Source organism: Rhipicephalus microplus, unplaced genomic scaffold (genome assembly GCF_043290135.1).
Source record: "Rhipicephalus microplus isolate Deutch F79 unplaced genomic scaffold, USDA_Rmic scaffold_21, whole genome shotgun sequence".
NCBI classification, from domain to species: domain Eukaryota; kingdom Metazoa; phylum Arthropoda; class Arachnida; order Ixodida; family Ixodidae; genus Rhipicephalus; species Rhipicephalus microplus.
This window is the reverse complement of record NW_027464594.1, coordinates 3495527-3522015: the sequence shown is the minus strand read 5'-3', so window position 1 is coordinate 3522015 and position 26489 is coordinate 3495527. Positions and strand designations below refer to the sequence as shown.

The 26489-nt window shown below is 47.8% G+C and overlaps 2 protein-coding genes across 2 annotated transcripts in view; both read left to right on the top strand.

Annotated features, from left to right (window-relative positions):
- The first annotated feature begins 407 nt into the window (after positions 1-407).
- On the top strand, positions 408-2051 carry LOC142785378 (uncharacterized). The gene has a single exon (XM_075883853.1). It carries the CDS (start codon positions 827-829, stop codon positions 1829-1831), a length of 1005 nt encoding a protein of 334 aa, XP_075739968.1. The 5' UTR covers positions 408-826; the 3' UTR covers positions 1832-2051.
- Positions 2052-14178: 12127 nt separating this feature from the next.
- LOC119159888 (uncharacterized) overlaps positions 14179-26489 on the top strand; it is a 45641-nt gene continuing 33330 nt past the window's right edge. Inside the window, exon 1 of the mRNA XM_037412698.2 lies at positions 14179-14378. Within this exon, the coding sequence (XP_037268595.2) occupies positions 14265-14378 (114 nt within the window). The 5' untranslated portion in view covers positions 14179-14264. The remainder of the gene's footprint in view (positions 14379-26489) is intronic.

Genomic DNA, 26489 nt, shown 5'->3' with positions numbered 1-26489 from the left:
CGTCACATGTTTGCAGTAGCTTCTTCAGAAATATGGTGTGACACCGATTGTCGTATCGCTAATCTCGTTGCTTCTCACCAATATTGGAAGCTACCGTCTACTCGGGTGATCACTCGAGATACGTTATAGATTGCAAGGGTGTACTATCAGCACAGGAAATGTGCTGACTATAAGCTAACTTTTCACATTACACGTGCTCACCACTCCCGTAATATGACTTCTTAAGTATACATTCGTAGGCAACTATATCACCTTATCCGAGAGTAAATCACATGAGTCAACTGTAACACCATCACAATTTTGTGACGTCACGTCCATCGCGTGTAATTTAACATGTATGTTCGAAGATTAATCCACTATATTTGTACCTGAAGGTTCGTCCATTCTACGCGCCGGTAGCACACACCCTCCCCACACTTGACGCTCAAAGAAGAAAGCCGCATGGACTAACAATGACAGGGAGCGCGCATGCAGTGACCATGCGTCTCTCTATGAACGAAGGTGTGTCCGACTTGGTCCGTCGACTGGACGCAACGAACACAAATACCATCTGCGAATTGGTACTCACAAACTGCTTTGTCAGCAGACCAGCACTGCTGTGCGCGCAAATTGGCCGCTGTGTGAGACTCCGGGGCCTGCGCTGCGTCGCCTGCCCGCTACAGCCGAGCCAGCTGCTCCAGCTGATGCTGAAACAGCTCCGGCATCTGCAGTATATCGAGTTATCGCTCGTGGAAGACTTGAAGAAGTGGTCGACTCTCAGATTAGTAACGTGCGTCGTATAGCGGCTGAAACGCAGGGCGTCGCTGTGACCCACAGCCTGCGCCAAATGTACGTCGAGGTTGCAGGCGTCGACCGCAACTTCGAGCTCCTCCGGAAGCTGCTGACCTTTTGCCCCGACCTGACCGAACTACACGTCCACCTCGTGTGGGGATACTTCTCGAATGCCCTGTCACAGTGTCGCCACCTTCACGACGATGTTGTCACGCTGGGAACGTTCGTGTTCACATCCGAGGTGTCAGTTCCATTTCCGTACCAGCCGGTACTATCATCGAAGTTCACGAACTGTGCTACCTTCTGCGCCAACGTCCGTCATCAGAGGAGGCCGGAAGACTCGTGGAGCTGCGTTGAATTAGACCACGTCCCGCACGGAGGGCTTCCATCACAGGTCGCAGTTGTTGCCGTAATCTCCGACTCGATAGGAGAGTCCTTTTGTCTGGCGAGTCACCGAAAGTACTGGACGAACGTCCGCGAACTTTGTCTCCTGCTACTCCCGCTAGCGCCCTCCAGTATGTTTTACCCAATTGTGGACGCCGCGTACCACGACATCCTTCGCCAGTTTTTCTCTGTCGCCCTGGAGCACGTGGTTGAGCTAAACCTAACTTCATTCCACTTTCATCCGGACCTCGACCTAGTGGCACAGCTCCCCGAAGGAACGCTGAAGACCTTGCGTGCGTTCTCAGCGCCCCCTTGCGTGTTTCCAAGCCAGTCCGCCGTACGCCGTTTGCTGACTGTTTGCTCCGACCTCCGGGAACTGGACGTACGCATAGACAGGCGTGGGGGCCAGCTCCGTTGCGTTGCCTGTGAGCCTATTCGCCACAATAAGGTCATCGAAGCAGCACCAGATGACGCGACGTCAGTCGTTCGCAGCGGCGTCGTCAGGCTTACGGTGTGTGACGTTCCCGCGCACGTCCAGCTATGGTTTCTCGAGTGTTGCCAGGCTGCGGTAAAAGTTCGCCTCATCGAGTGGCCCGTCATTACCAAGAAGCAGACTTACGGCTATCTCAGAGCCGGTCATCGAGGCAACAGCGCCATCCATTGCCTCGTTCTTTAGCATAAAGAACTTGTAAATTGTCGGCCACTATGGGTGAGTTGGCTTATTTTCTCTGCTGTGGAAAGCCCTCCTTGGTGCCTTCAGTTAACTTTTTCATACAGACGTGTCGAACACGCCGTAAGTCACGTTTTCATTTTGACCAACAACCGTTCTTGTTTTTTTTTTCGACCCAGTTTTTCCGGTGCGACAAAAAGCTTACTCTTTGTAGCTTCAGTAGTTATTTCCAAAAGCACGTAGTCACTTTATAAGCAGTATTTTCTTTTTATCTGAAAGTCTCTGGACTAGACCTGTGCACCGGTACCGAAATCGCAGGTGGCGGCGCGCCGATGTTTCGACCTTCTGCGGCGGCGTGTCAACGACGCGGGGTCCATCGGATCGGCGGCGGCGCGGGTAGGCGGGGGGGGGGGGGGGGGTAGGATTATGATTCAAAACTTAGTAGGAATAGCGACCTGTTAATTGGGTTCTGAAAAAAAAAACTGTTTCTCCAAAAGGGCCACGCAGTTGACGCGACAGCAGCATGTCTTAAAGGGTCACTCGCCAGGCCCTTTATCGAAATTTATTTAGACCGTGGGAGTTGTTGGGTGTCCGATGAGGAACATTTTGCCACAAAAATGTTTTGAATCGGTTCTTCACTAGCGGAGAAAACGGGGTTTTTGAAGCGGCGCGAAACGAGAATGAGAAGAGGCGAGCTCGAAACCCCTGCCACTCCTCCCGAGCTCGAAACCCCTGCCACTCCTCCGCGTAGCCTTCGCATGCCAAATCTCTCCCCGCCCTCTCAGGCATCCAGCCAAGATGTCACGTGCACGTGACGTGCCTTAACAAGTCCAACCCCCCGAGCACGCGAGCGGCGTTGCTTTGTTGACCTGCGTTATTTTGCGGTCTTCTGCCTGTTTCTGCAGGACGGTTTGGAAACGCTGGCTTAAGCCTGTTTCACATGCGAGCGAACGAGCGGCGGCGATGAGCGGCAGGAGGACGTGCAGACGCGCGTTAGTTTCACATGCGCCGCTGCTGTTGCGCGACAGCGCCGACGCCCGCCGCTCTAGCGGGCAGTGTTGTCCGCGGAAGGCGCCGGTCAACCGCTGTTTTCAGTGGTATCTGAAAGCCGCGCTCTCCTCCAAGTGTCCTTCATTTGGCGCCCCTGGGCTACGAGGTTCATCATCAATAGCCACTCGACTTTTACGCGTTTGTACACTGATTGAACTAGTTTTAACATGTATCTTACAACAAATAAGCAACGTTCGCAGTTGCTTTTTGTTTTGTCCTGGCTTTTTCACGTATGATTCTTCTTGCGCGCTCATATAACAGATATAACTGATCATGGAGAAGCGAAAAAGTTTGCTTGTATGGTTAATTATACACCTGCTCCAGCTAGGTGAATGCTTAAGAACTGCGAGCGTGTTTTGCGCAGCACTTCCCATGCTTCTCTGATTCATTGCTTTTGCTTTCAGTGATTTAACATTGGGACGCTGAACGAGGTTTCTGTCAGCCCAGTATACACAACTCGCAAAATTTATGTGGTGTTCGCGATAGCACACCTGATAACCGAACTGTCGTTAGTGCGCATGCGCCCACTAGTGCTTAAATGGTAACGCTCAAAGCACTGTCTCCCATTCCCGTGATGTAACCCCAGTCGTACGCTTCGGCAATAAACGCTGTTGTTTGCCCGTTGGACCCTTGGCCTTGTCAGTCCCTGGACGAGATTCAACACTGGCGACGAGGATGGGATGAAAAATGAAGAGTAGCGAGCAGTGTGGTGAAGAAGCGACAATGCGGTCTGGTGAGCAGCTGGGCCAGATGGTGAGCAGAGGGCAGCTGGGCCAGATGGAGTCATTCGACGTTACTGCAAGCGACTGGACGGCATACAAGGAGAGGTTGACCTCTTTTCTGATTGTCAACAAGGTTCCCGACAGCGACAAGGTACACGCATTCCTCAGCATCATCGGACCGCGTACGTATGGGTTGCTGAAGTCGTTGGCTGCACCGGACCTACCATCGGGAAAAAGTTTCGAGCAACTGAAGAGCCTCTTGGATGCACATCTTGCCCCAAAGCCGTCCATAATCGGGGAACGAGCAAAGTTTTACCGCAGAGCACAGCACGAAGGCGAGTCTCTGCCCGAATATGTTGCTGAACTTCGGAAGTTGTCCCAGAGTTGTCAGTTTGGAGCAAATTTGGACGAAGCGCTGCGGGATCGTTTTGTCTGTGGACTACTGCGAGAGGACGTGCAGCGAGTACTCTTTACCGAGGACGACAAACTGACGTTCCCGAAAGCAGTCGAGCGCGCCCTGGCCATGGAAGCGGCCCGGAAGAATGTTGCCGAGACTAGAGTCGTAGAGTCAGTGGCCACACAGCTGCACAAAATGGAGGGAGAATGCAATTATGACCCTGCTGATTTGTACGAGGCGCAAGCGATTTCCGGTAAGCAGCGACTGGCTTGTTATCGCTGCGGTTCTCCGAGCCACACTCATTCAGTATGCCCTCACGTTAATAATACGTGCTATAAGTGTGGAAAGAAAGGGCATATTCAAAGGGCCTGTCGCAGCAACGGGCAATATTGTGGCGGGTATCAGCAGAAACGGAGAGTGAAAACGCTGAAAGTGGTCACGCAGGTGCCACCCATAGGCGTTTCGGAACAAGTGGCGTCCGGCCGCACTCCTATTTTTGTGGGACTGAAAATAGATGGAGCACTGGTGGAAATGGAACTTGACACGGGAGCCGCGGTGTCTATCATGCCTTACAAGCAGTTCAAGCAGCAGTTCCCTTCAGCCAGATGCGGACCAACAGACATCGTCCTGCGCACCTATACCGGAGCACTCGTCCAACCTTGCGGCGTGGCGGTCGTCAAGGTGCAGCACGGGGAGCAGACGGCGAAACTACCACTCTACCTCGTCGATCAAGCAGGACCACCACTGCTAGGGCGTGAATGGCTGCGCACAGTACGGCTAAACTGGAACCAGATTTGGGGCCTCAACCACGTCTCAAGGTCAGTGTTCGACTTGTCCTCGCGAACGAAGGAAAGGCTAGAATCGTTGCTCGAAAAATACAAAATGCTGTTTAAGGATGAGCTAGGCGCTATCACAGACGAAAGGGCCGAGCTGTTCTTCAAAGCCGATCACCGGCCGAGGTTCCTGAAGGCACGCAATGTGCCATTCGCACTGCAGTCAGCAGTAGAAGCAGAGATAGAAAAATTGGTGCAGCTGGGAATACTCACACCCGTGAATACATCAGAATATGCCACGCCCGCCGTGCCAGTGATAAAAAAAGATGGAAGCATACGTCTCTGTGGGGATTATAAGACAACGATAAACCCCTCTCTGGACATCACACACTACCCGCTACCTAAAATTGATGACCTATTAGCTGCGTTGGCCGGGGGAATGCACTTTAGTAAGATCGACCTTAACAGGGCATACCAACAAGTACTCATGTCAGAAGAGTCGAAGAAGTACTTGACTTTGAACACGCGGAAAGGGCTGTTTGCAGTCAACAGGCTACCTTTCGGAATAGCGTCAGCACCAGGTATTTTTCAGAAAATAATGGACACAATGCTGAAGGGCCTAAACGGAGTTTGTTGTTATCTCGATGACATCTTAGTCACAGGAAGAAACGCTGAAGAACACCTGGTAAACCTAGACGCACTCTTGAAACGGTTGCTGGAGCGAGGCGTCAAAATAAAGAAAGAAAAATGCGCGTTCTTTCAAAATGAGCTCTGTTACCTGGGGCACAAAATTACTGCAGCAGGAATATCTGCGTCACCAGAGAAAATTGAAGCAGTCATAAACGCTGCCGCACCGACAAACAAGCAGCAACTGCAGTCCTTCCTGGGTGTCGTTAATTATTATGGAAAGTTTGTGCCTAATCTTTCAACAATGGCTGTGCCTTTTTACCAGCTTTTACGGAAAGACGCTCCTTGGTGTTGGGACGACTGCTGCCGAGACGCGTTCAACGAAGTTAAAAGAATGCTGTCATCGCCGCAGGTGCTGGCCCACTACGACCCGGATAGGCCATTAAAGCTGGCCTGTGACGCATCGCAGTATGGGGTAGGTGCAGTGCTCTCCCATGTTTTTGAGGACGGGAAGTCTAGGCCAGTTGCTTTTGCTTCGCGCACGCTTTCCGAGGCAGAGAAGAAATATAGCCAGCTTGAAAAAGAGGCGCTGGCCATAATCTTTGGCATAAAAAAGTTTCACTGCTATATTTATGGCCGCGCATTCACTTTAATCACTGATCATAAACCCTTACAGCAAATTTTGGGGCCAACAACAGGTATTCCGCCTATCGCGGCTGCGCGCCTACAGCGGTGGGCTGTGACGTTGTCGGCATACAGATACGACCTTCTTTTTAGAAAATCAGCCGATAACGCAGAAGCCGATTTTTGCTCCCGTTTGCCGCTACCATGTGTGAAAGACGAAACGCAGGAGTCGGAAGAGACTTTCTATTCATTGCGGCTGGCCTCCCTACCAGTGTCGAGCAAGGGAATTGCCCATGCCACAGAGCAGGATAACGATCTGGCGAAAGTAAAAGAGTGCATAAGCACAGGCTGGCCAATATTTGTCAATGACCATAGACTGAAACAATACTTCGCCAGACGCAATCAACTGACATTGCATGGAGGATGCATTTTGCTGGGAACGCGGGTAGTCATTCCCGCAAAGCTGCAGAGAGCAGTTCTGGCCGAATTACACGAGGGTCACCCAGGTATAGTTCGCAGCAAGGCGCTTGCGCGTAGTTACGTCTGGTGGCCGTCCATCGAGGGGGACCTTGAGCGTATGGTGCAGTCATGTACAGATTGCCAAGAACAGCGCAGTGCCCCTTGCAAAGCTCCGTTGCACCCTTGGGCCTGGCCCTCAGCGCCGTGGCAGCGCATACATATAGATTTTGCAGGACCATTTCAACAGTCAATGTTTCTTATAGTGGTCGATGCTCACTCGAAGTGGCCCGAAGTTTTTATGATGCGTTCAACTACTGCAGATGCAACAATTGAGTGCTTACGAGATGTTTTCGCTCGTTTTGGGTTCCCTGAGACAATCGTGTCGGATAACGGCCCACAGTTCACGTCAGAGGAGTTCAAGCAGTTTGTAAGGGAGATGGGTTGCCGACACGTGCAAACAGCCCCCTACAATCCCAGCACCAATGGACTTGCGGAGCGTTTCGTACAGACCCTGAAGAACGCGCTAAAAAAGGATGACGTGCATCAACCTATGAAGGTAAAGCTCAACAAGTTTCTGCTCGCTTATCGCAACACGCCCCACGCTACGACACACGAGGCACCAGCCAACTTGTTGTTGGGGCGACGTTTGCGCACCCGCCTCGATGTACTCAAACCCGCCGTGGGGGAAAGGGTGGCTTACAATCAGTTCAGACAGACGGTGAACCGACAGTGTCGTGTGCGTGACGTGAGTGTTGGTGATCATGTACTTGCACGAAATTACAGGGGACAGCCCAAATGGGTACCAGCTGTGGTGATGGCTCAAAGTGGACCAGTGTCTTTCAGGGTACGAGCGTCGACATCTTCAGGATGCTTCGAGTGGCGGCGCCACAAGAACCAGCTACTTCAAGGCACGGCAGGGCTTGCCGAAGACGTCGCGCAAGACGACGGTTTCTCCGTGTGGCCACAGAGTGACACCGAACCGGAGCCAGCACCTTCATTGCCTGCAGCTAGGGTTTCGCCTTCACCACCGACGTTGCTGACAGACACTTCTCGAGGCGACCTGGATCGGCGCTACCCGCTACGAAATCGCCGACCGCCTGATTGGTTCTGAGAGGGAACGTGAACTATTAGCTTCCGAATAAAAGCAGAGGAAGTGTGGTGTTCGCGATAGCACACCTGATAACCGAACTGTCGTTAGTGCGCATGCGCCCACTAGTGCTTAAATGGTAACGCTCAAAGCACTGTCTCCCATTCCCGTGATGTAACCCCAGTCGTACGCTTCGGCAATAAACGCTGTTGTTTGCCCGTTGGACCCTTGGCCTTGTCAGTCCCTGGACGAGATTCAACAATTTATACCTAAATTTTTGTACCTGTTCGCTTGAGTCAACATAAGAGTTTTTATAAAAACTCTAAGTAGTAAGCTTCGGCAGTGTTTGTGGTCACCCTTTGGCTCACGCGAACACATCCTTCATTGTCGTTTTCTGAAGGGTCTACATCTCTTCTGGCGCTCGGATTCGTATGCTTCCACCCTAAACAGTAAGCCTCTTAGATTTTTCAATGATTCAGTAAAGCACCCCAGGATGTTTCACCAACGGCAGGTAGCATAATGTACGTGATACGCTCGTTGTTCCGGTTCTTTGGCTGCTGTATATACAATTGTGCGCGGCGCAGGTAAGGGACTACGCAGCAATTGTTGCTTTAGCTTGCATTTGCGTCCATAAATGCTGCGATTGTGAGCAGGAAACCCGAAGTATCACATCATTTCACACCACACCTTTGCCGTCGGGACATAGTGACATTCAATTGGTAGCATTGGACCGTGTAATTTAGATGCATGTTTCTAGGCATGTGTTGTGGAACCAGTTCCTCGCCGCGCGCGCGTCAACTTCTCGACTCTACCCCCGTCATCACGTATCAAACGACGTCACTGGTCACTCTGCCGCTTGTGCCGCTAGCGAATTTTTCTAACTCTGGCGAATTTCACAAGGGCGTCTAGTCGCCGCGGTAAAAACCTGTTTTGGCCTGGCGCGGCGGCTGCCACTCCGCACTTGGAAGAAAATCGCTCGCATGTGAAACAGGTTTAAGAATTTTAGCTCTCCTGGCCGTTTCGATACTGGTATCGATAAATAACAAACTTGGTATGGCATAACATGGCTGTATGAAGAACATATTTGACTAGCCATAACGTGAAAATCATGACACATGTGTCTTGAGTGTCATAATTTACATTTCACGGTGCTGCAGCTCTTGCAGTGGTTTCGTTTGCATGGCATGTTGCAAAACTGGTATGGCATGACATGATTGCATGGCGAACTCAAGCGTTAGACCATAACATGAAAATAATGACATGGGTGTCATGTAACAACATGACTACACGCCACATTCATGATGCGCTCGTGGCCGTTTCGCTAGCATCACATATTCCGAATTTTGTATTATAGTATGTGAATGGATGACCAAGGTATGTGACTGGTGCAAACATGATAATCATGAGATGCGTGTCATGCATCAACATGGCTACATGCCACGCTCATGATGCGCTGGTGCCCGTTTCAGTAACTTCAGTTATACCAAATTTGGTATTACGGGACATGAATGGATAACGAAGGTATGATACTGGTGCAAACATGATAAACATGAGATGCGTGTTATGCAACAACATGACTACGTGCTACGCATGATGATGCGCTCGCGGCCGTTTCGCTAGCTTCACATGTACCAAACTCGGTATTACGCGTCGTGAACGGACGACGTAAATAAATGACACAAACAAACATGATAATCACGACATCCATGCCATATAAAAACATGACTAGATGCCACACTAACGAAGCGCTCACGGCCGTTTCGCTAGCTTCATATATGCCAAATTTGGTATTATGTGACGCGAATGGATGGCGAAGGTGTGTGACTGGTGCAAACATGATAATCATGTGATGCGTGTCTTGTGAGAACATCACTACACGCCACAGTCAACGTGCGAATACATTTCGACGTAATACGGTACGCGTGCTCGCCGGCGTTTATTTCGTCGCGGCACGCCGACGTTGCCACGCCAGGCGCCGGTCCTGCCATATACTCGCAGGCACGCGCCGCACTGCGTTGCTTTGACGCATGCGCGTTTCAGCACGTCCAGCGTACCTCCGTCACAAAAAGAGGGAGACGTAGTGTTGCCTGGGTAACCCATCAGCGCGAAATGCAGCGTCGGGCCGTGCCGACGTGCGCTGGTCGTGCCTGGCATCGGACTATAAAGTGCTCGCGTTTTGCTAACGTATAGCGTCGCTGTGCCCAGGGTGCGCGCGCGTCAACGCTACATTGGAGTATATTGGGCCCCTAATGATGTGCTCGCGGCCGTTTTGCTAGCTCCACATATATGAAATTTCGTGTTACGTGACGTGAATGAATGACGAAATATATGACTGGTGCAAACATGATAATCCTAACACGCGTGTCATGTAAGAACATGACAACAGACAACAATCATGGCGTGCTTGCGGTTATTTCGCTAGCTCCACATATACTCAATTAGGTATCACGTGACGTGAATAGATTCTGAAGGTAAACGACACATCCAAACACTATAATCATGACACGGAAGTCATGTACGGCATCATTTACCTCCACCTCGTAACGTTGTGCGATTTGAAAGTGGCATATCGACGTTTCTCATTCTTGTTTTGCATATCATCGATTCCCACTGTACGTGGGATCTGCCATTTTTTTTTGTGAATGAAAAACGCGACGCTTTCGGAACGCCGGCGTTGCCACCACCCTCACCGGTTGCATAGCAACGGTGCGTGAATTTTTTTTATTTTTAAGTTGCGCTGACTTGCCGAGAGGTGCGCTGCCAGCAGTGGTCCGACGAACGCATGTCTCTGTTACTTTCTCTGGCCGATCACGTCCCATAAGATAGCCGAGAAGTGTCCCCACCTAAAGTTCTATCTTACACCGTGAGTAGGGTACCGCTGATCTATATCATCATCATCATCATCATCATCATCATCATCATCATCATCATCATCATCATCATCAGCCTGACTACGTCCACTGCAGGACAAAGGCCTCTCCCATGTTCCGCCAGTTAACCCGGTCCTGTGCTTGCTGCTGCCAATTTATACCCGCAAACTTCTTAATCTCATCTGCCCACCTAACCTTCTGTCTCCCCCTAACCCGCTTCCCTTCTCTGGGAATCCAGTTAGTTACCCTTAATGACCAGTGGCTATCCTGTCTATGCGCTACATGCCCGGTCCATGTCCATTTCCTCTTTTTTATTTCAACTATGATATCCTTAAACCCCGTTTGTCCCCTAATCCACTCTGCTCTCTTCTTGTCTCTTAAGGTTACACCTACCATTTTTCTTTTCATTGCTCGCTGCATCGTCCTCAATTTAAGCCGAACCCTCTTTGTAAGTCTCCAGGTTTCTGCTCCGTAGCTAAGTACCGGCAAGATACAGCTGTTAGATACCTTCCTCTTGAGGGATAGTGGCAACCTAGTCATAATTTGAGAGTGCTTGCCGAATGTGCTCCACCACATTCTTATTCTTCTAGTTACTTCAATCTCGTGGTTAGGCTCTGCGGTTATTACCCGCCCTAAGTAGACATAATCTTTTAAAACTTCAAGAACACTATTACCTATCTCGAAGCGCTTCTCTTTTCCGAAGTTGTTGTACATTACTTTCGTTTTCTGCAGATTAATTTTAAGACCCACTTTTCTGCTCTCCTTGTCTAACTCCGTAATCATGAGTTGCAATTTGTCCCCTGAGTTACTCAGCAATGCAATGTCATTGGCGAAGCGCAGGTTACTAAGGTATTCTCCATTAACTCTTATCCCTAACTGTTCCCATTCTAGGCTTCTGAAAACCTCCTGGAAGCACGCGGTAAATAGCATTGGGAAGATTGTGTCCCCCTGCCTTACACCCTTCTTGATTGGTATTCTGTTGCTTTCTTTATGAAGCACTATGGTAGCAGTTGATCCCCTGTAGATTTCTTCCAGAATGTTTATATATACTTCATCTACGCCCTCATTCCGCAGTGTCTGCATGACGGCTGATATTTATACCGAATCAAATGCGTTCTCGTAATCTATGAAGGCTATGTATAGTGGTTGGTTATACTCTGAGCATTTCTCTATTACCTGATTGATAGTACGAATGTGGTCAATTGTTGAGTAGCCTGTTCGAAATCCTGCTTGTTCCTTCGGTTGATTGAATTCTATTGTTTTCTTTACTCTGTTAGCAATTACCTTTGTAAATAGCTTGTACACTACAGAGAGCAAGCTGATCAGCCTGTAATTCTTCAAGTCCTTGTCATTTCCTTTCTTATGTATTAAGATGATGTTAGTGTTCTTCCAAGACTCTGGTACTCTTCCCGTCAGGAGACACCTCGTAAACAGGGTGGCTAGTTTTTCTAACACAATCTGTCCTCCATCTTTCAGCAGATCTGATGTTACCTGATCCTCACCAGCACCTTTGCCTCTTTGCATGCTCTCCAAAGCTTTTCTGACTTCGTCTATCATTACTGGTGGGGTGTCATATGGGTTACTGCTAGTTCTTATAGTATTAAGGTCGTGGTTGTCTTGGCTACTGTACAGATCTCTGTAAAACTCCTCCGCTATTTTAACTATCCTATCCATATTGGTAGTTATTTTGCCTTCTTTGTCCCTTAGTGCATACATCCGACTTTTTCCTATCCCAAGTTTACTCTTCACTGCTTTGACGCTTCCTCCGTTTTTCAGAGCGTGTTCAATTCTCTCCATGTTATACCTTCTTACATCGCACACCTTACGTCTATTAATCAACTTCGAAAGCTCTGCCAGTTCTCTTTCGTCTGTTGTACTTGACACTTCCATGATTTGACGCTTCTTAATTAGGTTTTTTGTTTCCTGGGAAAGCTTGCCAGTGTTCTGTCTAACTGCCCTGCCTGCACCTTCCACTGCACACTCCGTAATAATACTCGTCAAATTATCATTCATTGTATCTACGCTAAGGTTTGTTTCCTCACTAAGAGCCGAGTACCTGTTCTGCAGTGACACTCTGAATTCCTGTACTTTCCCTCTCAGTGCTAGCTCATTGATTGGCTTCTTGCGTATCAGTTTCTGTCGTTCCTTTTTCAAGTTTAGGCGAATTCGAGACCGTACCATTCTATGGTCACTGCATCGTACCTTGCCAACCACTTCCACATTCTGCACGATTCCTGGTTGTGCACTCTTTATAAAGTCTATTTCTTTCTTATTTTCGCCATTAGGGCTCCTCCTGGTCCACTTGCGGTTTTCTCCATGTCCACTTGCGGTTGATCTATAGGACGTAGCATCAAATGCCTGTGAGCGAAAATGTTTGCTAGAAAATTTTCAGCTACCACTAACCTTACTTCGCTTTATTTAAATGTCAGTGAGTGCATAGAAATATTTTTTCACCCAAATTATATTACTTACATTTTGAAACAATTTATTGGGAATGCAATTCAAGAGGGCGGAGGGAGAGGGTGTTGGTTAGCATGAGAGCCTTCCATACGCTGAGTTTTGTCACTTATTTAATTAACAGGAGTCGCTGCTCTGCGGCTGACGAGCTGGCGAGTTGTCATCTAATTACAAGAACGTCGATATATATATATATATATATATATATATATATATATATATATATATATATATATATATATATATATATATATATATGAGATATAACTCACGGCTCGTTATTTTTTTATCCACTTTTTTTTCTTCTTATTTACATTCCATAGGTTCTAATAACGTCCCCTGTACATTCCTTGGCATTACTGTCTGTTATATCTCATTAATATTGTGTTAAAACACAGAAAAACGAGCCCTTAGGTAAACACTTCTTTCCCTTATTTCATTGAACGAGGGTCTCGTACTGGCAGAGTTGGTGTGTTTAGGTTGTATAAGAGGGACAATTAATCAGCTGCCCGCTCATAATAAGTTCACGTGCTACGTGACGCCAAAACATGCGCATAAGAGTGTTTTCACACTCGCCGTTTGGCTTATAGATGGCGCTGACTGTCACTCCTACTTCTAAATTCACATATAAACCCAAAAAAGTGGATGGAGAGAAGGCCGCTTTGGTATCTCAGTGGTTAGAGCATCGAACGCGTTATTCGAAGGTCGTAGGTTCGTTTCCTGCTCATGGCCGGTTATTTTTTCATGTACTTTTGTTTCTTCTTATTTACATTCCATTGGTTCTAATAACTTCCCCTGTACATTCCTTGGCATTACTGTCTGTTATATCTCATTAATATTGTGTTAAAACACTGAAAAACGAGCCCTTAGGTATACACTTCTTTCCCTTATATATATATATATATATATATATATATCCACACGCTAAGCGTTTCGGTCGGCTTATAAAATTACCGACAAATTACCGAAAATTACGTATTTCTCTTCTTCAGAAAAAAAAGAAGACTTCGATTCGAGGCGCAGCGTGTTGCCGCACTGTAATTTACTGACATCATTCTCGTGTAAATGCTACTCTTGTGACCGACGTACGAAGTGAACCTACTCCGTCATAGAGCAGTACGTGTTCTGTTTCCCCTGCCTTGAATACTTATGTGTATATATATAAATGAAACTAATCACTGCAGGGACGTGTACTCTGTCAGATTATGTAGGGTCGTACTTGACGTGCAGTTTCCCGTTCATTAAAAAGGAAGACACATAACATCTGCGATGCGCGAGTTGCGACTCTGCCATGTGTATAAATCGCTGCTGCCTAGAAAGTTCACCACCTTGTGAAAACTCGAGCTGCACAGTGGAAACTACTTGTTTCGGCCATGGCTGTTCACACGACGCTCCTGGTCTTGCTCCTCGGCCTGGTATCGTTCGCAAAAGGCCACCATATGCTAGACCTGAACCCCGACCTTGGGCCTTATCAGGACGACTCGCAGGTGATTTGGTAGATCCAGACTTGTTTTATCAAGAATACTCCCGTACTAAAGGTTGAAGGATAAGCTTAATGAAGCCGCACTGCATGGCATCGCCTTCTTTCCGGAATTCTATATTAATATCGCTGCATGCGAGTGTGAAAGGTTCCACTGATCGCCATCTTTTTCTTCTCACTTGTAGACTCTTTCCTAAATAAATATTGTTTCTGTACTTTCGACTTAGAGGAAGAGAAATGGGTTATTGAAGGAGGAGGTGGTGCTTCTGCAACTTTTGAAGTAGCATGGCTGAGCTCCATGGCTTGGGAACGTATGTACGTTGAGGCTTCGAAACGTATTGAAAATACAAATGTTAGTGAGAAATGCATAACTCTATCCTGTCAATGACGTGTAGATCAGATTTTTAATTGTGTTTCTTTTCATTTTAAATACACTACAACTGCCAGAACGTGGTCGCAGTGCCGGAACTAAAAAGTACAATAACTATTTACTTCCCCATCACTTTCACTGGAGGTCATCATTTGCCACGTCGAAATGCAACTTGTACTTTCAATTCTTCGGTAAATGCTCTGCATATAATTATCAACATAAAAATATTGCGGTTCAGCATTTTAATACTTTGATGTTTTTTTACTGTTCATTTTATGAACACATAGTGTTTCCACATTTCCGACGTCGAGATTTTCAAAGTGAGAGAACGACGAATATTGTCACAATGCAATATAGCTGCTTTGAGCCTGTTATACATCCTGACCAAAAAACCACCAGGCCTGCGCGGAAGGCGCTGCACAGTCACCACGAAAGTTAGAAGAGCGGCCCTTCAGAGCCTTTTCTAAACACGCATTGGTTAACTACTGGAAGCACACTTGCTTGATACCCACTCGGTCAATATTAACAGATACATTTGGGTAAAAGGCCGTCATTCGCTATGCGATTTTTCATCATTCTTTTGAGAAGGGTGGTATCCGCTAAATATTTGCAAGGCATTTTGTGCCAATTTTTCATGCAGTGGCTAACGACCATGACAATTTATGGGAAGTGGCTATGCGCCATAGTTAATAGGGGAACAACAATAAGCTTTTGGGATGGGTTGGACCATTGGACGGCCCACTCGTCACACTATTCACATAGTGCGACGACTGCTTGTTCTTTTTCTGTTTTGAAACGCTTCATAAGCTGTATTAACGCGAGTGATTTCTCGACATCAAGTCTGCCTAAGGCAAGTTTGACAACAAGTCACAAGCACCGGTTAGATCAGTGGTAGAATACTGGGTTGGCAACCAGAGGACCGGGGTTCAAGCCCAACTGTGTCATTGGTGCAAGTTGTTAAATGCGAAGCAATTCTTATCGAGCCTCGTCGACATTAAGCGTATCTATCTATCTATCTATCTATCTATCTATCTATCTATCTATCTATCTATCTATCTATCTATCTATCTATCTATCTATCTATCTATCTATCTATCTATCTATCTATCTATCTATCTATCTATCTATCTATCTATCTATCTATCTATCTATCTATCTATCTATCTATCTATCTATCTATCCGCCTACGACATTTAGCTCTCCTGGCCGTTTCGATAATGGTTTCGATACCAAACTTGGTATGGAATAACACGACAGTATGAAGAAAATATTTGTCAAGTCATAACATAAAAATCTTGTCATGAATGCAATGATTTCCATTTCATGGTCCTGGAGCTCTCTCAGTGGTTTCGTTTACATGGCATGTTGCAAAACTCTTATGGTATGGCATGATTGCATGGTGAACACAAGGGACAGACCCTAACATGAGAATAATGACATGCGTGTCAAGTAACAACATGACTACATGCCACGCTCATGATGCGCTCACGGCCAATTCGCTAGCGTCACACATACCAAATTTGGTATTACAGTACGTGAACAGATGACGAAGGTATGATACTGGTGCAAACATGATAAACATGACATGCGTGACATGTAACAACATAACTACATGCTACATTCATGATGCGCTCACGGCCGTATCGCTAGCTTCACATGTACCAAACACGGTATTACGCGACGTGAATGGACGACGTAGGTAAATGACACTTCCAAACATGATAATCACGACATGCGTATTATGTAACAACGTGACTACATGCCATACTCATGATGCACTCACGGCCATTTCGTTAGCCTGACATATGCCAAATTTGGTATTACGAGACGTCAATGAATGACGAAGGTTAGTGGCTGGTGCAAACATAATAATCATGAAATGTGTGTCATGTGAGAACATGACTACATGCCACAGTCAGGGCGCCAATACATTTTGACGTGACGCGGTGTGCGTGCTCACTGGCGTTCATTTTGTCGCGTCACGACAGCGTTGCCACGCCAGGCACCGGTCCTGTCGTATACTCGCAGACGCGCGCCGAACTGCGTTGCTATGACGCATGGGTGCTTAAGCGCGTCCGGCGTCACTCTGTCACGAAAAGAGGGAGACGCAGTGTTGTCTGGGTAACGGATCGGCGCAAATTTCGCACCGGTTGCCATCGGGCCGCGCCGACGGACGCTGGTCGTGCCGGTGGCACCTGGCGTAAGACTATAGAGCACTCGCGTTTTGCTAACGTAGCGTCGCTGTGCCCAGTGTGCGCGTGCGTCAACGCTATATTAGAGTTTATAATTGGGCCCTTCATGATGCGCTCGCAGCCGTTTTGCTTGCTTTACATATAGCGAATTTCGTGTTACTTGACGTGAATAGATGACGAAATATATGACTGGTGCAAACATGACAATCCCGACACGCGTGTCATGTAAGAACAAGGCAACATAGCATGCTAATAGCGTGCTCGCGGCCGTTTCGCTAGCTTTACATATACTATATTTGGTATCACGTGACGTGAATAGAGTACGAAGGTAAACGACATTACCAAACATAATAATCATGACACGGAAGTCATGTACGGCATCGTTTACCTCCACCTCGTAACGCTGTGCTGAATTTAAAGGTACATATAAGCCTTTCTTATTCGTGCTTCGCATTTCATTGATTCCCACTGTACGTGGGATCTGCGAATTTTGAGAGGCGATGCTTATAGGTCGCTCAAGGTTTCTTTTTCTACTTTCGCGTGAGGTCGTTACGGACACCGGTGGCGGTGGCGGACAACTGCTAGTGACCCGAGTTGTGATCTCATAACAGCTTTCGCTGTAAAAGTGCAAAGGCTGTTTGAAATAATGTAGGCCTCAAGTGTTAGTACAATACAAAGTGCTCGAGCAAGAAGTGTTAGAGCTACGAATAGGAGATACTATCACAATAGTAGTATCATATACGATATTTCACAATGGTACTGCCTTAATATATTTCGTTACGTGTGCAAGTTTGTTACCACCGCTGATATATATAACGTCGCATCAAACGCCTGTGAATGAAAATATTTGCTTGAAATCTTTCAACTACGACTAACCTTACTTCGCTTGAAATAAATGTCAGTGAGTACATGGAAATATTTTTTTTCACTCAAAATATTGTTACAAGACATCGGCATCGAAAGATCATCATAGACGACGAAGACGATGAAAGCGACCGTGCTCATGTTGTTGTTGCTGCTGTTCTTCCATCTTGGCTGCAGCTTCCTCTGACTCTCCCTATATATTTTGTAAATATATTTATTGCATTCATTCTCTCACCCCCGTGACATTTGGTGGAGGTGCTGGGTACAACATGATATAATGGAGCTCCGCAGTGGCCGACGCATGGATTTTTCCACCATGGCAAACCAGGGACTGGCTCCCGCAGAGGTGACAACAACAACAACTGTTGTCCTTCCGCAGCTAAAAGATCCTGGCACGTTCTGTGGCACGGATAATGTCGACATAGAAGAATGACTGCCGTTGTACGAACGTACAAGTAAGAATTATCGCTGGGATGAAACTCTTATGTTAGTCAATATCCTGTTCTACTTAAAAGGAACAGCAAAAGTGTGGTTCGAGAACCACGAAGGTGAAATTGGAAGCTGGGATGCGTTCAAAGAAAAGATGCGCGCCCTTTTCGGCAAGGCTGTTGGCAGAAAGGCAGCGGCCAAGAAGGAGTTGGCATCTCGTGCGCAAACGTCATCAGAGTCCTACGTGACTTACATAAAGGACGTGCTTGCCTTTTGCCGAAAAGCCGACAACGGTAAGGAAGAAACTGAAAAAGTAGCTCACATATTGAAAGGCATTGCAGATGATGCATTCAACCTTCTCATATGCAAGGACTGCAACACGGTCGATGCCATCATCAAGGAGTACCAGCGTTTGGAGGCCGCAAAAAGTCGACGTATCGCCCATAATTTCACTCGACTACTAAACACAGCAGCAACCTGGCCGTGCGAAGACAGGCCTACACTACAGACGCCGTTAACTGCAGAGCACTTGACCAAGATCATCAGACGTGAACTTGAAGCTCTGTCTCCTGCGTCCACGTGCTCCCATGCCTGTGACTGTAGCCCACAGATGGTGCCACTGGTACATGCCATTGTGCGACAAGAGCTTTCCAATGCTTGACTAGCCTCCGAGTGCACTACAGCTCCCTCTCAGCCGATCAACCGTCGTCGACCCCCTGTTTCGTATGCCCAAAGCAAAAACCTTTCGGCGCGCGCCCTCGCCATCCAGCCGAGTGGAGGACTGCTGGCGATCGCCCGATTTGTTTCAACTGCCACCGTATCGAACACGTGGCCCGCCATTGTAACACTTGGTGGTATTGGCATCAGGCATCCTATGGGTACACCCATCGGCCAGAGAGGGATCATGGACACTTTCAAACTTACCGGGAGTCACCTCAGGCCACCAGTGAAGACGTTCCTTTTTTGCCGCCATATCGTCATCGCTCTCCATCTCCGCATGCTCACCAGTCCCGTTCACCGCTCTCCCGTCGTCCCGTCGTCTCGCTCACCCCAATTTCACCGACCAACGTCGCCGACTGACCACGTGCCACGGGAAAACTAGACGATGCAGCTCCCGGAGGTGATGCTGCATCGACCACTTGCCCGCCAAATCCTCTGCCATGCTGCCGACTCGACGCAACCTTATTGACGTTAAAGTAGATGACACACCCGTTGTTGCACTTGTGGACACAGGGGCTCATATATCAGTGATGAATTCAGAACTTGGTTGCCGCCTTAGGAAAGCTTTAACGCCACCCACAGTGCCACTCATTCACGTCGCCGACGGCGGCACGTTTCCCGTGCTTGGAATGTGCTCCGCACGTATAAATGTAGCTGATCGCTCCACGACAGTGCTATTTGCTGTGCTCGAGAAATATTTCCATGAACTTATCCTCGGCACGGACTTTTTATCCGCCCACTCTGCCCTTATTGATTCTAGAACCAGCATGCTTCAACTTGATTTACCGTGTTACCATGACGACCCAACACCAGCTCAACCCCGTCTGTGTTCTGCAGATCACGTTCACCTAGCACCTCAAGCCGTTACTTACGTGAACCTGCGATCTGTCCCTCCCGTTCCCGATGGTGACTACATGTTGACACCTAATGCTGACGTTCTGCTGGCCAAAAATGTTGCCGTGCTTCACACACTTTTGACAGTCACGGGAAATACAGCATCTCTTCCGATCCTAAACTTCAGCTGGTGCGCTCAAGTTATCCCAGATGGTATGACTTTGGCAAAAGTTTCTTCTATAGATGCTGCCATTTCGGCGTTTTTTGCCGATTCTTGTTCGTCCCTTGTTCCTTTCTCATCCTCGAAGAGCGCAGCGGATGCCTCCATCGACAAGATGATCGCTCCGGACCTTCTTCCAGCACAGACAGCTGACATCCAGCACCTGCTGGAATCCTACAGCAACATCTTTGATTTTGATGACCACCCTTTGGGTCAGACATCCTTTGTAACTCATAGGAATAACACTGGAGACGCCAGCCCCATCTGACGACGTCCTTACCACGTGTCTAATGCTGAGCGACAAGTTATCCAACACGAAGTTGAAGAAATTCTCATAAAAGACGTCATCAAACCTTCCTGCAGTCCATGGGTATCGCCGGTCGTGCTAATCAAGAAGAAGGATGGCAGCTGGCGCTTCTGCGTACACTACCGTCACTTAAACAAAGGAACACGTAAGGACGTGTATCCACTGCGGCGGATTGACGATGCTCTCGACTGCCTACGTGGGTCTGCCTACTTTTCATCTATCGACTTGCGATCAGGATGCTGGAAGATTTCTGTCGATCATCAAGGCCATGAGAAAACCGCATTCATCACACCGGATGGACTTTTCCAGTTCAAGGTTATACCATTCGGATTGTGTAATGCGCCAGCTACATTTGAAAGGATGATGGACTCTCTCCTACGTGGATACAAATGGACCACGTGCCTGTGCTATCTCAATGACGTCATAGTATTTTCACCTACATTCGAAAGCCACCTTAGCCGCCTAACAGCTGTTCTTGAGGTTTTCCGGAAAGCTCAACTCGTCCAAATGTCGCTTTGGCCGTCGGGAAATCACTGTGCTGGGCCACCTTGTCACTGCTCGAGGCGTGCAACCTGATCCTGACAAAATTCGAGTTGTCAAAGATTTTCCCATACCACGTTTCGCAAAAGATGTATGGAGTTTTATCGGCTTTTGTTCTTACTTTCGACGTTTCGTGAAGAATTTTGCTGACATCGCCCGACCACTTACGGAGCTACTGAAGAAGGACATGCCTTTTTATTGGGATACTGACCAAGCAACTGCCTTCAGCACCCTTACAACATTACTTACTTCCCCACCCATCTTGGCCCATTTCGACCCGTCAGCCCATACTGAAGTTCGTACCGATGCCATCGGACACGGAATTGGTGCTGTTCTCGCCCAACGGCAACGAGGACAGGATCGCGTCATTTCTTAAGCCAGTCGCCTCCTTTCTCTTTCGGAGAGCAAGTTTTCCATTACAGAGCGTGAGTGCCTCGCACTAGTCTGGGCAGTCGGAAATTTTCGACCATACTTGTTTGGCCGCACCTTTTCGGTAATTACAGATCACCATGCCTTGTGCTGGCTGTCGTCCCTTAAAGATCCAACTGGACGACTTGGACGTTGGGCCTTGAAACTGCAAGAATACAGCTTCGACGTGGCATACAAATCTGGCCTAATGCACCAGGATGCCGACTGTCTATCCCGTCACCCCGTGGGCCCACTTGACCTTTCAGCACATGATTCTGACCCTTGTGTCTTCGCCATGTCGGCTTTCACCGACACGCAAGGAACAGCTCATAGATGTCCACTTGCGGTCTATCATGCAGAGTCTACGTTTGCCCCACGTAGACCCGTCGCTACACTTGTTCGTTCTACGCGATGGCATTTTTTACCGACGCAACACCAGCGCCGAGGGACCAGAGCTACTACTCGCAGTTCCTGCGACACTCCGTTCCGCTGTACTTGAACAGCTTCACGACGCCCCAACCGTGGGACATCTCGGGGTCACGCGCACGTTCGATCGCGTGCGGCGTAGATTCTTCTGGCCAGGCCTTTACCGTTCTGTGCGCCGATACGTTGCTGCATGTGAGTCTTTCCAGCGCTCCAAACATTCCACCTTGCCACCAGCTGGTCCACTCCAACAAATAGACATACCCACCGTTCCCTTCTACCGCGTCGGTCTTGATCTCGTTGGACCATTTCCAATTTCTCTGACTGGAAACAAGTGGATAGCCGTAGCCACTGATTGCGCCACAAGATACGCTATCACGCGAGCGCTACCGACAAGCTGTCCCACTGACGTCGCGGACTTCTTGCTTCTTGAATGACGTAATTCTTCACCATGGTGCTCCTCGACAGCTGCTGACTGATCGTGGTCGCTCATTTCTTTCAAAAGTAGTAAGCGACATCCTTCGCTCGTGTTCGACGCGTCACAAGCTCACTACGGCCTATCACCCACAAAAAAATGGTCTTACCGAGCGCCTAAACCGAACATTGACAACAATGCTCTCCATGTACGTTTCCAAAGATCACCTTGATTGGGATAGTACTTTGCCTTATGTGACATTCGCGTACAATTCGTCAAACCACGACACCGCTGGCTTCTCCCTCTTCTATCTATTGTTCGGCCGCCATCCAGCGTTACCCTTCGAGACTCTTCTCCCATCAGCTACGCAAACGGTTACCGAGTACGCCCGGGATGCCACTGCTCGGGCTCAAGTGGCCCGCCAAATCGCTCGGGAACGTCTTCTTGGTTCGCAGCTCTCTCAGAAGGCCCGCTATGATAGCCATCACAGAGTAGTTTCCAACTCTCCAGGTTCATTGGTCCTCCTCTGGACACCATGCCGCCACGTTGGCCTCTATTCGAAGCTCCTGTCTCGCTACTCGGGGCCTTACAAGGTTTTACGCCGGCTTACCGATATGACATGCGAGATTGCTCCGTTGACAGTCAGTCATCGTCGTCCGCACCCGCTACTGACGTCGTCCACGTGACCCGCCTCAAACCATACATATCCGCATATGATCCTACTCACCATTAGGCGCCGAGACGGCGCTGCCAGTGGCGGGGGGGTTATATGTTACACGACATCGGCAACGAAAGAGCATCATAGACGACGAAGACGATGAAAGCCACCATACTCGTGTTGTTGTTGCTGCTGTTCTTCCATCTTTGCTGCAGCTGTCTCTGACTCTCCCTGTATGTTTTGTAAATATATTTATTGCATTCATTCTCTCACTGTGACAATGTATTAGTGTAATTTTGAAACAATTTAATTTGAAAGCAATTTAATGGGGCGGGGGTAGGAGAAGGGTCGCTTAGCATGAGACCTTTTTATACGCTGAGTTGTCTGTCTCGCATGTCACTTATTTATTAAACAGGAGTCACTGCTTTGCGGCCGATGAGCTGGCGGGTTGTCAACTAATTACAAGAACGTCGATAAGAAGTCTACACACGATGGCGGAAATACCGGTGTGAAGCTTTTCCTGTGTTCGTAAATGCAGTAAGCTTTTCGCAGTGCCGGATAACTGGACAGGTGTATGGCAGTAATATCTCTGGTAGCGAATTTTTTTGTGACGTATGGTGTATACGTAGATGGCGTGATACGGCAGTGACTTTTTCATATTCCATTCATGTGCTGTCGTGAAGCATTCCTATACGACGTACTCACTAGCGCACGATCTTACAATTTTTAATCTCCTAGAGAATCTGTGCAGCCCAGAAATATTTCAGATGAACTGCATCGTTCCAGGAAACGTTTATGATTGGGACATTGTTGCTATTCCCACTGTTGCCAATATTGCCGCACTATTGCCAGTGGGTATTAGCTACTATCACCTGCTAATCAGTAACAGTAAAGGAAGAAGAGACGTAAACAAGGTGAGGTATATATAGTACCTAAATAAAATAAAGTTGCGGTTGCGTATAAAAAATCACAACTAAAAAGTACGGAAACACGATACAGGCTGAACCCTTTATAGCTGTTGCGACGAATTTTCATGTGTCGTCAAATTGCTGAACACAAAGTTCGGTGTGCTAGAGTATATCCTGAAACGGGTTTTGCTGTGCTCATTAGATGCTTGGTGTGGCCTTCACGATCACATACTCCTTTCTTATTGGAAAGGCTAGCACCTCTACGTGCAATAAATGCAGCAGTGAAGAAACAATAGCTTACGTTCTGTGCGACTCTATTTGTTTCAAGGCGCCAAGACAAGAGCTTCCGAAGCTCTATAGATATAGATGATCGGCCTTTGTCGAAACAAAAGATTCTGGGTCATTGGCTGAGCCCATCCTAAGCTCAGAAAGCTTTAAAAGCTTTATTGCGTTTCTTTGCGGACAGCTGGCCTTACTGAGAGCCATTAGTGTCATATCCTCCTTATTTTGCTTCTTCTTTTTCGTTATCTTTAGTCTTCTCTGCCTGTTTTTGTAACAACTTTTTTGAAGGGGGAAGTTCCTTAAGGCGTGGGCTGAGCGTCCTGTCGTAATCACATGTAGACACCTCTCGTTAGTTCTTGAACCAGCCGTACAGTGTGGTACTTGTACATATAACGAAATGCATATACGTTGAAAAATGCTAATGGCACGATACTAGAGGAGGTACTTCTAGTGTCATAAATAATAAAAATCACCGCATATCCATGGAGTGAATGATGATGAGTGGGGCGAAGCGTCCTTCAGTGCGTCCGCGCTTCCATCCTCCCGTTCTTTCTTGCTTCCGTCCATCCGTGCTTCCGTCCATCTGTGCGTCCATTTGTGTGTACGTCTATGCGTCCGTTTTTCCATCCTCTCGTCTATCTGTCCGTCCGTCCATGCACCCGTCTGTCCCTAAGTTTGTGCATGCGTCCATGCATCCATTCGTTCATCCGCGCATCCGCCCATACATCCTTCCGCCCGTCTGTCCATGCGTCCGTACGTCATCTCGTGCGTCTATCCATGCATCCTTCGGTCCCTGCGTTCATCCACGCGTCCATCCGCCCGTGCGTTCGTCCATGCTTCCGCCCGTTCATGCGTTCGTCCATGCGTCTGTCCTTTCGGCTGTCCGTCCCTCCGCTTCACCCTACTCATCATCATTCATCTCGTGGATAGGTAATGATTTTTTATGACATTTTATTCCCCTTTGCCCAGCAAAGAATAGCCAGTTGGTCTAAGAAGTGGCTAACCCCCCATTTATTTCGCTTATTTCTTTCCTCCTCCTCCTTCGAGATGGCTTTTGAAAATATGAGTTTATTTAACTTGATCTGAATTTCGCTATTTTACTGAGTAGCAAGCAAGTATGTTAATACAGAATGCTATGAACAAGCTTCATATCTATGAAAATTATTTTGCTTTTTTCACTGCTTGCTACGTGATGATTCTATTTAAATGGACATGTGGAATCTTTTTGGTGGCCATTATACTTTCGTGGAAGGGTGACGCAATTGACTTACTAACGTTCCTGCATGTACAATATAGAGAAAAAGATCGACAAATAAAATGCAGATGGTGCTTCTGGCAGAATTTGTCCACGCAGACAAAATAAAGTGCAAGCATTGGTGGCAATATCATCGCGTTAGGCAGTCACAGGAAGCATAACACAACAGGAGATTGGGTGAGATGTTGAAACCTAACGCGCGGGCTTGCTAACGTGAACTCACACACATACTCATTAGGTTTTACCCGGGTTAATATCTTTGAACTAATTGGCTTTATAAAAAACAATGAACTTTCGAAATTTCCCCTCTACACTTATGTTAGATTGGCTTGAGCCCGTTATACCTCCTGGTGATACGGACTACCCCCCTTCTTCTTTTTGGTTATTTTCATGTATACGGGCAAAGAAAGCGCGCTTACACACACACACACACACACACACACACACACACACACACACACACACACACACACACCTGCGCACGCACGCACATACACACAAACGAGAGTGCGAGCAGCATTCCAATGTGTGACGATGCGCTGCATTGGTGAACAGAGACGAATGAACAGAGACGAATGAATGGCCTAGTGATACAACAGAAGAAAACAAAACAGGAGGGTAAGGAAAGGCAGGGGTTTTAACCAGTATAGCGCGACTGGTACGCTACTCTGCACTGAAGACAGGGTAGAGGGAATTTGATGAATGGAGAGAGGAAGAGAGAGGAGAGCCCGTGCTCTTATATCGCACGTCACAGTAAGCCTAACACTATTAGAATTTAAGCGCCAGTCCGAGTGCGTTGCCGTCAAGAAGCTGAGGACTGCTTTCGTCACCTCTACTCGCGACGACCTCTCTGGACGACATTGCAGAGTGATGCCCACCGTCACCGGTCTGCGACCTATGCGAGCTAGTGCCACTGCAAGTGATTGTCTGTGCGCCAATGATACAAAAACACAAAACGGCCAAGAACCTTGCTCAAGCTCTTTGTCCATCTTGCGGTCTTGCGTCAATCATCTCTGTTCATCTAAGCAGCGCGCCGATCGTTACACTTCAGAGTGCCATACCAACCAGCCCAAGCGGAAGCATTTTTAAAGGCGGACAGAAAAATACCACACGCGGAGCGCTATAACATCAAGCCGCCTTACACGCTGTTAAATCATGCCTGCCTACAGAGGGAACCAACAAAGTCAGTAACAGTCTTTTATGTTGTAGACCTCAAGGTCGGCCGGCTACCAGGCTGTCGTGCAGGACAAAAGACAACACGTATGAAAGAACGCTCTTCAACGGAACATAAAA

Bases quoted from the DNA above. Each gene is read 5' to 3' on its own strand.
- LOC142785378 (XM_075883853.1), top strand. From the start codon at position 827: ATGTACGTCGAGGTTGCAGGCGTCGACCGCAACTTCGAGCTCCTCCGG.